This window comes from Anabrus simplex, chromosome 3, assembly GCF_040414725.1.
Source record: "Anabrus simplex isolate iqAnaSimp1 chromosome 3, ASM4041472v1, whole genome shotgun sequence".
NCBI lineage: Eukaryota > Metazoa > Arthropoda > Insecta > Orthoptera > Tettigoniidae > Anabrus > Anabrus simplex.
This window is the reverse complement of record NC_090267.1, coordinates 484922596-484935280: the sequence shown is the minus strand read 5'-3', so window position 1 is coordinate 484935280 and position 12685 is coordinate 484922596. Positions and strand designations below refer to the sequence as shown.

The 12685-nt window shown below is 41.1% G+C and overlaps 1 protein-coding gene across 1 annotated transcript in view; it reads right to left on the bottom strand.

Annotated features, from left to right (window-relative positions):
• The window catches only part of LOC136866546 (nose resistant to fluoxetine protein 6), a 155734-nt gene extending 154543 nt beyond the window's left edge, over positions 1–1191 (bottom strand). The window contains exon 1 of the mRNA XM_067143614.2: positions 836–1191. Coding sequence (XP_066999715.2) covers positions 836–1115 — 280 coding nt within the window. The 5' untranslated portion in view covers positions 1116–1191. The remainder of the gene's footprint in view (positions 1–835) is intronic.
• Between the last annotated feature and the right edge of the window lie 11494 nt (positions 1192–12685).

The following is a 12685-nucleotide window of genomic DNA, read 5'->3' as shown; positions in this document are numbered from 1 at the left end:
TGACCATGCGACATAGAACTGTAGATGTCTTCTCTCAAGTCGGAAAAAAGTCATGTTTCTTTATTTTTAAAGGAAATTCCAAATACCTATTTACACTTCTGTATCATCTTCAGTTTTTGAGATATAGCTATCCCCATAAAAATAATCCAACCTGTTCATCAGACCTTCCCCACCCTCACACCCACCTAAGTGGATTTTCCGAAAACAAATAAATACGTGCTTGTTTATTTTATAAAGCAGATTCCAAATACCAATGTTCACGTCTGTAACATCTTCATTTTTTTAGATATAAGTATCTTTATAAAAATAATTCAACTTTTTTCACTGCTCTCTTTTACTGACATTACGCAGCATACCACTTAATCGAGCAGTTCGTCTTCTTTCTCTCAAGTTTTCCCACCCCAAAGTTTGCAAAACCCGGTGAGTTGGCCGTGCGGTTAGGGGCCCGCAGTTGTGAGCTTGCATCCGGGAGATAGTGGGTTCGAATCCCACTGTCGGCAGCCCTGAAGAGGGTTTTCCGTGGTTTCCCATTTTCACACCAGGCAAATGCTGGGACTGTACTTTAATTAAGGCCACGGCCGCTTCCTTCCCACTCCTAGCCCTTTCCTATCCCATCGTCATCATAAGACCTATCTGTGTCGGTGAGACGTAAGGCCACTAGCAAAATTTGCAACGTTTTCGTAACACTACGCCTTCGCCGGAAATTACCCTGAATTTCACCGCGGGGCTTTTAAAAATGGCTCTACATGCAAAAGAAGGTACCGTATGATCCAAATTTTGGAGTGTCTATTACTATCAAAATCTCAGTAGGGTTTCCCCTTTAAAAAATACTTACTTTGAAGAGCCCAGGGCGACTTGGCGAGAGCCTCTCTGCGGTAGATCTCACTGTCCACGCGACACTGGCTGTTGTTGTGTGAGGACGTTGGAGCGTTGATGGTGAGTATGTCCCTCATGAGGCTGTTGAGACTGAAGTTGGTGCTGGCCATCGCATCATCCTTGAGAGTAATGTTGTAGGTGCGCATCTTGTGCTTCAAGCGGCGGTCAGCAATGCGGTCAGCTAGCGCCGCGACCGCCAGTAGCGCCCCTAGCACCAGCACACCTGTCGCTGGTAACATCGCGACGAAAGAAATTCTCGACGAGGAAGTCAATGTCTTATGTAGGGAGCAGATCACACAATAGCTGCTAATTGAATTCCCCTATGCTTTATTACTTCTTCGCTGAATACTACAGTGACGTCACTATTCTATGGCCTGACAAAAGGAGACATGTGTTCGGCAAGGTCTCGTCTGCTTGTACAAACTCTGTTTGTTAAGGTGTCCTCATATATTGCGGCAGGCCTTGTTGCATTGTCTACGTCGTAAACCTACCGCGGCGTTATCACTCTGGAAAATAGCCAACGAACACATACAGAAAAACATGCCCCGTTTACATGCAAAGGACATCGTACTAAACCATTCAACTACAAAACTAAAAGGTGTTAAATATCTTTTAAAACTATATTAATTTCTTCAGGTCCGCCTCTGTGGTGTAGTGGTTAGTGTGATTAGCTGCCACTCACGAAGGCCCGGGTTCGATTCCCGGCTCTGCCACAAAATTTCAAAAGTGGTATGAGGGCTGGAATGGGGACAATTGAGTAGAGGGCGTTCGATTCCTTCCTCAGCCATGCTCGAAGTGGTTTTCCGTGGTTTTCCACTTCTCCTCCAGGCAAATACCGGGATGGTACCTAAATTAAGGCCACGACCGCTTCCTTCCCTCTTCCTTCCCTATCCCTTCTAATTTTCCCATCCCCCAACAAGGCCCCTGTTCAGTATAGCAGGTGAGGCTGCCTGGGCCGAGGTACTTGTCTTCCTACCTAGTTGTATTCCCCGACCCAAAGTCTCAGGCTCCAGAACACTGCCCTTGAGGCGATAGAGGTGGGATCCCTCGCTGAGTCCGAGAGAAAAGCCAACCATGCTAAGCAGATTAAGAAAAAAGAAAGAAGAAAATAATGATAATAATAGTGTTACTGGCTTAACGTCCCACTAACTATATACTTTTACGGTTTTCGGAGACGCCAAGGTGCCTCAGTTCAGTCCCACAGGAATTCTTTAACGTAAATCTACCAATACGAGGCTGACGTATTTGAGCACCTTCAAATACCACCGAACTGAGCCAGGATCGAACCTGCCAAGTTGCGCTCAGAAGGCCAGTGCCTCAACCGTCTGAGCTACTCAGCCCGGCAAGAAAATAATAATAATAATAATAATAATAATAATAATAATAATAATAATAATAATAATAATAATAATAATAGGGAGCCTCCGTGGCTCAGACGGCAGCGCGTCGGCCTCTCACCGCTGGATACCGTGGTTCAAATCCCGGTCACTCCATGTGAGATTTGTGCTGGACAAAGCGGAGGCGGGACAGGTTTTTCTCCGGGTACTCCGGTTTTCCCTGTCATCATTCATTCCAGCAACACTCTCCATTCTCATTTCATAGCATCTATTAGTCACTAATAAATCACTTTGGGAGTGGCAACCCCATCGTACTAATAGATTATATATCTGCTCCATTCATTCCATCCCTGACCCGGTCAATGACTGGAAAACAGGTTGTAGGTTTTCATTTTCAATAATAATTATTATTGTTACGGGGTTACCCGTGGACCAGCAGAGGTGAAAGAAGGTGCCGTGATGAATGGGTCTAACTATAATGCCACGAATTGATTTAAAACTTTAATAAAAGTTATATTTCTTTAGAATTTCAAAAAATCAGCAAATAACAATGTAACAGGTACCAGTAGCAATAAACAAGTCTAGGAAATACAAGATTGGTGGTATAAACAGATCTTGGGCTTCAAACCGTCACTTTAGAGTTCCTGAGCTCCCAGCTCAAATTTACAAAAGCCACAAATTTACACAAGGGCAGAAATCCCTCAATACCTGGAGCGCTTGCTCCCAACATATAATATCCAGTCTTCAAAAGACATTCAGTAATCTTAATTTGAAAAAGAGCTAACAGGCTCTCAGTTTTCAAGCCTACTCAAGGCAACACCAAAAATATCTTACATCTTTTGGCCTTCCATGGCCCAGCTTACAAACTGAAACAGGGGCATCTCGTACCCAACCTATAGGGCCTTCGTGTAAAAAGAAATAGCAGTTAGATAAATGGCCCGAACACAAAATGAAAGGAGGCGAATGTTTGCACTCCTAGATATGAATTCTTAAAACCTAAAGGGCACTAGGCCGATGAAACAGGGGCTATTCCCAAACTATGGAGGTGACTCGTATAAGATAAAAATTTAAGACATTACGGAAAGGAAGAAAACCAGTTACAAAACGTAGTCACCTCAAACCAATATGAAGGGGAGCTTGAGTGGGTACATCACTCTCTATCCCCCATTTACAGTGAAAATTTTATGAAATTATTACATAAGCGGGTAGAAGTTACACTCTCAGAAAAGTAGGCTACATAGTTAAAGTTTCGGACCTCTCCCTCGGGTTAAACTGCAGAGCTAGCAAGAAATAAAGATGTTAATTGGCCATTACCTTGTCGGTGTACTGCTGCCTGATGAAAGAGGCACCTCCCGCCTCCTGCTTGACACACATACTAAGTTAGATGACGATCAATTGGCCAAGGGACGTGAAAATCCGCAGTTTATAAACCCTCGGGGAAAGTTCGAGACCTTTCGTGAATAAACCAGCCACGCCCTCTCCCTTCATTGGTAAATTTAAAAGTTACACTCAAAATCGAGGAAGAAGCCTGTGATAGGCGGAAAATTAATTACAGAAATTCGTGATTGGCTAAATTCAAAACTGGCGGAAAGAAAAGATAAATATTGCCAACGCAAAAATAAGGAACATTAATTAGTAAAAAAAACTTATGAATACAAAACTTCTTTAAATCAAAGTTCATCCACTTCACACCAGGGTGCATGATCATAGTTTTGTAGTGACATCTGTTGAAAAAAGTCCAAACTTCTTGATGAAGGGCAAAGAAAACAAGTAGAAATTCACACGGTACTGGAAACTTCACAATAACAAAATTATGTCAAATTACTGTAGTGACATCTTCTGAGTAAAGGTTTAAGTAGGTCTAGTTTCAAGTTCACTGTTTCTCCTGTAGAGGAGGCTTTTTAGCCGCAAGATTTAAATGCGCGGCGTTGGGGTGTACCTCCCGGTATAATAATAATAATAATAATAATAATAATAATAATAATAATAATAATAATAATAATAATAATAATAATAATAATAATTGTACCGGCTGGTACACCTCTACGCCGCACATTTAAATTTTCCGCTTTTAAAGTACTCCTCTACAGGAGAAACTCTGAACTTTAACAACTGTATCAACTCATAAGTTTCTCAGAAGATGTCACTACGGTAAATTTTGTGATTACAAAGTTGTCAATACTGTGTGGATTTCAACTTGTTTTGTTTTCCATTGATCAAGGTGTGTGGACATTCTCTTATAGATGTCTCTACTAAAAAACTACGACTATGCACCCTGGTGCGAAGTGGAAGAACTTTATTTGAAGAAATTTTGTATTCATAAGTTTGTCCTTTACTAAATTTCGTTCTTTCATTTATGGGTTGGCAATATAAATATTTTCTTTCCGCCAGTTTTGAACTTAGCCAATCCAGAATTTCTGTAGGTAATTAATTTTTGACCAATCGTGTCTTTCTTCTTCGATTTGGATGTGTAATTGTAAGCTACCCAATAAACGACTGTGGGTGTGTCTTAATTATTCTTGAAAGGTCTCGAATCTTCCCCGAGAGTATAAAATCTGCTGATTTTCCTGGCTCTAGGCCACTCGAACAACATCTAGCCTAGTGTATGGAAGTGTAGCAGGAGGCGGGAAGTGCCTCTTTCATCCGGCAGCAGCTCTTCAACAAGGTAATGGCCACTTAACCATCTTTATTTCTTGCTAGCTCAACAGTTTAAACCGCGGGGAAGGTCCGAAACCTTTATTATGTAACCTATCTTGAAAACATGTAATTTGCCGTCACTTTTGTAAAACTTCACATATCTTTAACTGTAAATCGGGGATAGAGAGTGCTTTACCCTCTCGAGCTCCCCTTCATTTTTGCCTTGAGGTGACTACGTTTTGGTAACTTTTCTTCCTTAATGTATTAAATTTTTCTTATACGAGTCACCTCCATAGTTTGGGAATAGCCCCTGGTTCATCGGCCTAGTGCCTCTTAGGTTTTAAAAGATTTCATGTAGGAGTGCAAGTACACGCCTCCATTCTACTTGGTGTTGCGGGCCATTAACTTAACCTATTATTTTTCTACTAAGGCCCATTAGGTTGGGTACAAGATACCCCTGTTTCTTTGTAAGTGTGCCTTGAAGGCAGTTAATAGTAAAGTCCGTTGTGGCCTTTGATAGGCTTGAAAAATTGAGAGCGGGTCAGCTCTTTCTTGTATTTGGATATGTGCCTTTAGGAGGCCTGATAGTGCTAGGTGGGAGCAAGTACTCCAGGTTATTAGGGGTTTTCTGCCCTTTGATAAATATGTGGTTGTGAGCTGAGAGCTCAGGAATTGTAAAAGTGGGGCTTGAAGCCCAGATCGTTAAAGTGTCTCTAAATCTTGGCTTTCCTGGTCTTGTAACTGATTTGTTAACATGTTGTTATTTGTTGAATGTTCAAATTCTAGGCTATGTCAAAATTGTTATGTTTTGCTAATTTCGAAAATATAACCTTTAATGCAATTTTAATCAATATCTCAGCTTTGTAGTTACAGGCCCATTCCAGCCCGCACCTTCTTTCACCTCTGTATTCCACGGGTAAACCCGTAATAATAATAATAATAATAATAATAATAATAATAATAATAATAATACGAAAATGCGGGTAAACGGGCGCCAGAATTCGCCAGAGAATCCCTCAAATTTAAATAGCAATAGTGGTAGAGCAAACGAAAATCTAATCCCAGCTTGCGTTCATAAACTGCAGATCTGGTATTCCGTTGGGGCTCTCTTTCGCATAACATTAGAGCCATAAATAGCTTAAATTCCTGTAAGTCGTCTCGTCTTGAGCACCTCCTCGATGCGTGTCACCAGGATGAATGAATCTTGAAGAGCGAGGCCAGGGCTGCACTAGCTGTAATTATCTGCTGTTTTGAGATTTTGTCCATTGCCTGAAATTGGAATACGCGTAAAACATCATAGGTGGCTATATTTCCAGTATTTTACTGCGCCTAGGAGAATCACAGCGGCAATGTCTAGGTATTACTGCCAGGAAACAGGTCAGGTTTTTTTTTTTTTTTTTTTTTTTTGCAGTAAATTACTGCCCGTGCCCTGTGAACACTGCGCATTGTATTTCTCCTCAGCTGTTGTTATACTTTGCTGTTTTTGCTTGTTAAAATGGAGCTTGACAATGAGATAATAAAAAATGAAATGGCGTATGGGTTTTTAGCGCCGAGAGTGTCCGAGGACAAGTTAGGCTTGCCAGATGCAGGTTTGTTTTAGATTTGACTCCCGTAGGCGACCTGCGCGTCATGATGAGGATGAACTAATGATGAAGACGACGCATACACCCAGCCCCCGTGCCAGCGGAATTAACCAATTATGGTTAAAATTGCCGACCCTGCCGCGAATCGAATCCGGAACCCCTGTGACCAAAGGCCAGCACTCTAACCACTTAGCCATGGAACCGAACATAATAATACCTATAAGAAGAAGAGTCTCTCCATCAAAACCAAAATCCGACGCTACAACACAGTAATTAAACCACAAGATCACTATACTACAGAGTGCATGTTCTCCATGAAAATAGGAGAAATAGAAGAGCTATAGTTGGACCCACGAGAGTTTGAGTCCGACATTTGAGTGGCGAAAGCAACTACTACGAAGTACGCTGCGTTGTCATAGTTACCTCACTCTGGGGCATATCACCCTTACATATATGTTTAATAGAACATGTTGGCCTAATTCAATTAAATAAACTCTTGACCCGTTCCTATGCTCATGCTTATAATTCCAGCATATAAGTCAGAAGACCTCATTGCCGATAACATTTCATAATCAATAACAAAATCATCATTTTCTGATAATAACCTCAAGAAATGCTATCTTAAATAAAGAATAGAACTGCACAACTAGCCACTGATTACAAAAAGATGTAAACTAACAACGAAAAAAAATATTCAGGAAACAAATAAAGCAGCAACAACTAACGCAGCTAACATAACTACTCCGAATAATATCACAGAAGCGACTGACAGCAAGCCAACCCAAATGGCGACAGCATGCCTAAATGTGGCATCTCTGTTATTGTTACCATAATTCACCAATACCGGAGAGCTCGCAGTTTTCAACGAGAAAGTCGATAGTGCTGCTATCTGCATGGCTTGGTGTGACCAACTCTTCAATAACATATTGCCACCTGTATGATTCTTAGCGCACTGGCGTGTTGTTTATGATGTATAAGTATTTGTCCCTAAATAATCTTACATTGCAGTTATATTCCAAGAAAAGTATTATGCTCTGAACAAGTTACCCAGCAAGATAATGGCATGGGAACTGATAAGGCCCGCAAGTATTAAAAAAAAGTAATGACCTCGCGAGGTTACATTTTGTGCCCCTTATATTAAGACATTAATCAAATAGTCTACTGAAATGTTAGTGGGACGTAAAACTAATAACATTAACAAATATGAAACTCTAGTACACACAAACTTAAGGGTCCACACTGTTAAATGGTACCATAAAATTCACAATTGAAAACATGTGGGCTGTAGCGTAATGGTTATCGCGGTAGTCTTGAAATTGAAAGTCGCGAGTTTCGAATCCGGTCAGCATTTTTTACTGTAAGATGATGATGATGATGATAATAATAATAATAATAATAATTTTCTTTGCGTCCCACTAACTATTATCGTGTTCGGAGCGCAGAGGTGCCGGAATTTAGTCCCGCAGGAATTCTTTTACGTGCCGGTAAATCTACCTACACGAGGCTGAGGTTTTTGAGCACCTTCAACTACCACCGGACTGAGCCAGGATTGAACCTGCCAAATTCGGATCAGAAGGCCGGCGCCTCAACCGTCTGAGCCACTCATTCCGGCATGAGAAAATTATTTCAGTGTATTATTGGCATAGGCTTGAGCACCAGTCTAACTAATTAAATACGTGTGTACGACAATTCTTCTTCTTCTTCTTCTTTATCTGTTTACGCTCCAGGGTCGGTTTTTCCCTCGGACTCAGCGAGGGATCCCACCTCTACCGCCTCAAGAGCAGTGTCCTGGAGCTTCAGACTCTGGGTCGGGGATACAACTGGGAAGGGTGACCAGTACCTCGCCCAGGCGGCCTCACCTGCTATGCTGAACAGGGACCTTGCGGGGAGATGGGAAGATTGAAAGGGATAGACAAGAAAGAGGGAAGGAAGCGGCCGTGGCCTTCAATTAGGTACCATCCCGGCATTTGCCTGGAGGAAAAGTGGGAAACCACGGAAACCACTTCCAGAATGGCTGAGGTGGGAATGGAACCCACTTCTACTCATTTGACCTCCCGAGGCTGAGTGAACCGCGTTCCAGCCCTCGTACCACTTTTCAAATTTCGTGGCAGAGGCGGGAATCGAACCCGGGCCTCCGGGGGTGGCAGCAACAACTACACCACAGAGGCGGGTGGTAATTCTTCATGCATAAATTTCTGATACTTCAGGAAATTCTGAACACTTCTTCCTTGTCAGGAACATCATAGTTCACTCACGTAACCCCAATATATATATATATATTTCTATCTTCAGAGTCCGGCTCCATGACTAAATGGTTAGCGTGCTGGGCTTTGGTCACAGGGGCCCCGGGTTCGATTCCCGGCAGTGTCGGGAATTTTAAGTGTAAGAATAGATAATGTGATAGATTAGAGAGAAGAGCAGTCATTTAGTGGATGTTGGGTACTCAGAAATAAAGGGTGGTCAAGAATGAACGACAACTCAATTTGTTTATTGTGTGGAGAAGCAAGGGTGGAGTTACATTTGTTGATAGCATGTAAGGGAACTCGTGCAGAGAGAGAGAGAGGAATTCATGAGCGAGGGACAATTGGAAGCTGTTACGAATACATTCTTCAAGCATAAGCCTATTCACCGCTACACATGGGAGGCTAGGGGTACCAGATCTATAATAGACTATATGAAAGTGTTGGACAAAGCCCGGAAGATTATTAACTGGATGGCGAGAGAGTGGAAAGAACCTGGTAACTTAAACAAGTGTTTAGAGGCTATCAAAAAACGCTGCATTAAGAAGGTACAGGAAACTGAAATTAGTAAAGTGTAGTGTTGCAGATGTATATATTGTTCTTCCTATTGTAGCGAGTGTGTTGCTGAGATGATAGGTCAGCAGGGAGTGAAGAGATAAGCAGCAGAGAATTAAGATCCTCACACTGCTGGATAGCAGAGTGGGGGGAGATAATGGGTGTGCACGAGCGGCGGCCTATGGCAGGGCTCGGCTGCCTGAATCTGTTGGAAGACTCGGGCAACTGACCAAGGGCTCGCCGCTCGGACATACGTCCATTGTAGGGACTGCTATAGTTAACTTTTTGTTTGTTTTTTGCCTTGTTTGCCGTGTTGCCGAAGACTTATTCAGTAGGGGTTTTTTTTCTCATTATGTATATCTTGTTTTGATTGTATTGTGGGTTGCTTTCTATATGTTTTCCTTTTGGGTTGTTCTCTCTTTTATTTCTCCGTAATGATTAATTTGGTTTAAAAATTGTACAATCTGGAGAAATAAATCTACTACTACTACTTTAACCATAATTGGTTAATTTCGCTGGCACAGGGTCTGGGTGTATGTGTCGTCTTCATCATCATTTCATTCTCATCACGACGCGCAGGTCGCGTACGAGCGTCAAATCAAAAACCCTGCATTTGGCGAGCCGAACTTGTCCTCGGACATTCCCGGCACTAAAAGCCATACACCATTTCATTTCATTTCTGTCTTCAGAGGTAAAACAGAAAATTCGAAGTGCAGCAAAAGCGATATAGCCTCTGTAGAGTTCGGGAAGATCGGTCGTACCGAAGGAGAGGAAGCAGAAGAAGTCAAAATAATGTGCCAAAACTCCTGTTCCTTAATTACAGCTTCTCTTTCCCTAAGTCTTAATAACTCATCGATGTTGTTGAACTATCTGCCCGCTCTGGCGCTTTGGCTGAATACTTAGCGGTCCGTGGCCCTTCTCTTTCTTTTGATGATACCTTCATTCTTCGAAGTGTTGGACCTCTTCCATTTCCCTTCTGATTAGTGTCAATAGAAGACTAGCTGATGTAACCGTGCTTCGCTACGGGATTCTCAGAAAGACTGTCTTTGTGGTTTTCCTACTTGAATGGTTGGCCAGTTTTACTTCCTCTTAAAACAATAATCGCCACCACGGAATGGTCAGCGTACGGCCTTCGGTTCAGAGGGCCCTGGTAGGATTCCCGACTGAGTCGGAAATTTTAATCGCGTTTGTTAATTCCTGTAGATTGGGGGCTACGGGTTTGTGTTCTTATTCATACACATCTTCAAATATATACAACACATCGCACGAGAAACAACCTCATAAACACGCAGTAGTGAATATATATCCCTCCACATGTGATTGGTGTTAGGAAAGGCATCCGGCAGCAAAACTAGGCTACGTCCATACAAAGTCCTGCGCCAGGTAAGCTAATTGGGAAAAGGCTAGAAAGAAGAGAGTAGTTGTTAAATGTTTCTCCCAGGGACTGGGTGGATATTCAAACAAATTTTGGTGTTGCGCCCTTACTGCGTCCAGCAACGGCGTAACAAAATTCTCCAACCGCTCAATTTATCTCAGGGTAAATTTCCTTGTATACCTCCACATAAATGTGACTTCCGAAGAGAGGTGCAACTGCATATAAATCGCTACTGAATGTATCGGATGAACGTCTCCATCCCCTCGCACCTAACTCAACGCTTAAAATGTCATAGATCATACTGTCTCTACTTAACATTGCACTATTCTACTGTATCAACCTATAAATTAATACGTCACACATGTTCAATCTTAACCAACTAGTTTATTACCATGATATTACGCATTTACGCATAGAAAAGAGAAAAACTGAATTAATTCTTTGTTTCTTATCTTTGAAATAAAATAAAGATCATCCATTGATTTTATGTACAACTGCACTCATTAATGACGTACATTTTCAATCCTGATGTGAGCTAACTTTATATTTTCGATCATTACTTGATGTCTGAAATCTTCCTTTTTAATCATTACATGTTGAAAAAATAATTCAGTTAAAAATCAATAACATCACTGCAGAAAATAACACATATTTTCCGTCTTTGAGCTTTAAACTTTGAATCAGATCAACTAAACAGTTTATTTGTCATTGCTGTTTCTCTCAATTACCATCGAATGACTTGCTAAACTTACCATCACCTACTAACATACAAAATCTTGGCACCTACTATCCTAACTGCGCTATGTTCAATCATTTGAAATTCATATCTAAAACTCATTTTTAACTATTCTAGTTCTTAATTAACTATCGCTTCGATTCAATATTCCAAATTTAACTTTTAATAAAATGTCATTTGCCTTGAGAATTAAGTTACTCCTTTCAAATCAATATGGTAGCTCCATTATAATCTCAGATATCAATATTATCCATCACAGTAATATATATAATAATAATATATTTCATTGCAGCCAATGGCCAAAAGATATTTACATTAATACACAACATTAGTCATCTCTGCAGAAGGCTATCATCGATTTTTTTTTTTTTTTTTGATTCGCGCCGACAAGTACAAATCATGGCATGATAACGTTCACAGCTCTTACCACAACGTTCACATATAGAGTCCGTGTCTGGTTGATGGAATTTCTTTGTTTTACACAGCTTATAATGAAATCCGTGTATTGCAAAGCGTGTAATCAAGTGTCTGAGCTCATATCCTCCTCCTTGCCAGTCTTTGTAAATCATTGCGCCCGTCGAGTAAAATTCGCTCCATATGTCTCTCTTCTTTGCTCTTAATTTCTCTAAGAACTGTAGATATGTTGGTGTAGTTGGTAGCGGTAGGTGACAACGGAGATCCTCTACGTAGAAAGGTTCGCGAGTTAACTCATAAACAAGCCTTGAAGGCGTATACTTCGAGACACATAGTGCTTTTTTCAGAAACATGGCTTTCACTTTTTCTAGTTGTTCGAACTGTTTCATTTTTAGATGCGGCCATACAATTTCTAATCCATAGATGATCACTAGTGACACTTTGAGGTCAAATAATTTCAGGGCTGTTTTGGTAGATAACTTATTCAAATTCTGTATGTCGTTGGTGGCTCTGATTGCTGCATTTGTCAAGTGAATACTAGTGCGTGATATATCTGTCTATAAAAAGAACTAAGTTTCTATTGTGGGTTCTAGGGAGTATTTCTGTCCTTATTTTGTGTGCTAAGTGTGTTACAGTGTTATCTAGCGTATCTGTGGTCGTTTAATGGTGTTTTAGGACCATATTTATCTTTATTTTTGTGCCCTAAGTGTCATCCATCTTGTTTATTACTACAATCGATCCACAGATATTACTATTTAGAGGGTAACTCGTTTATATTTGATCATTAGCTTTGCCCTAACTGGCACCCATTTTGTTTCGTTTCTCATCGTAGCCACTGCCACTTAGGGAGTTGTCAACATGCCAGAAATAGCTACACAAAGCGATATAAAGGAATTCTGCAGAACCTGCAAGAACGATTTTGACAGTGATTG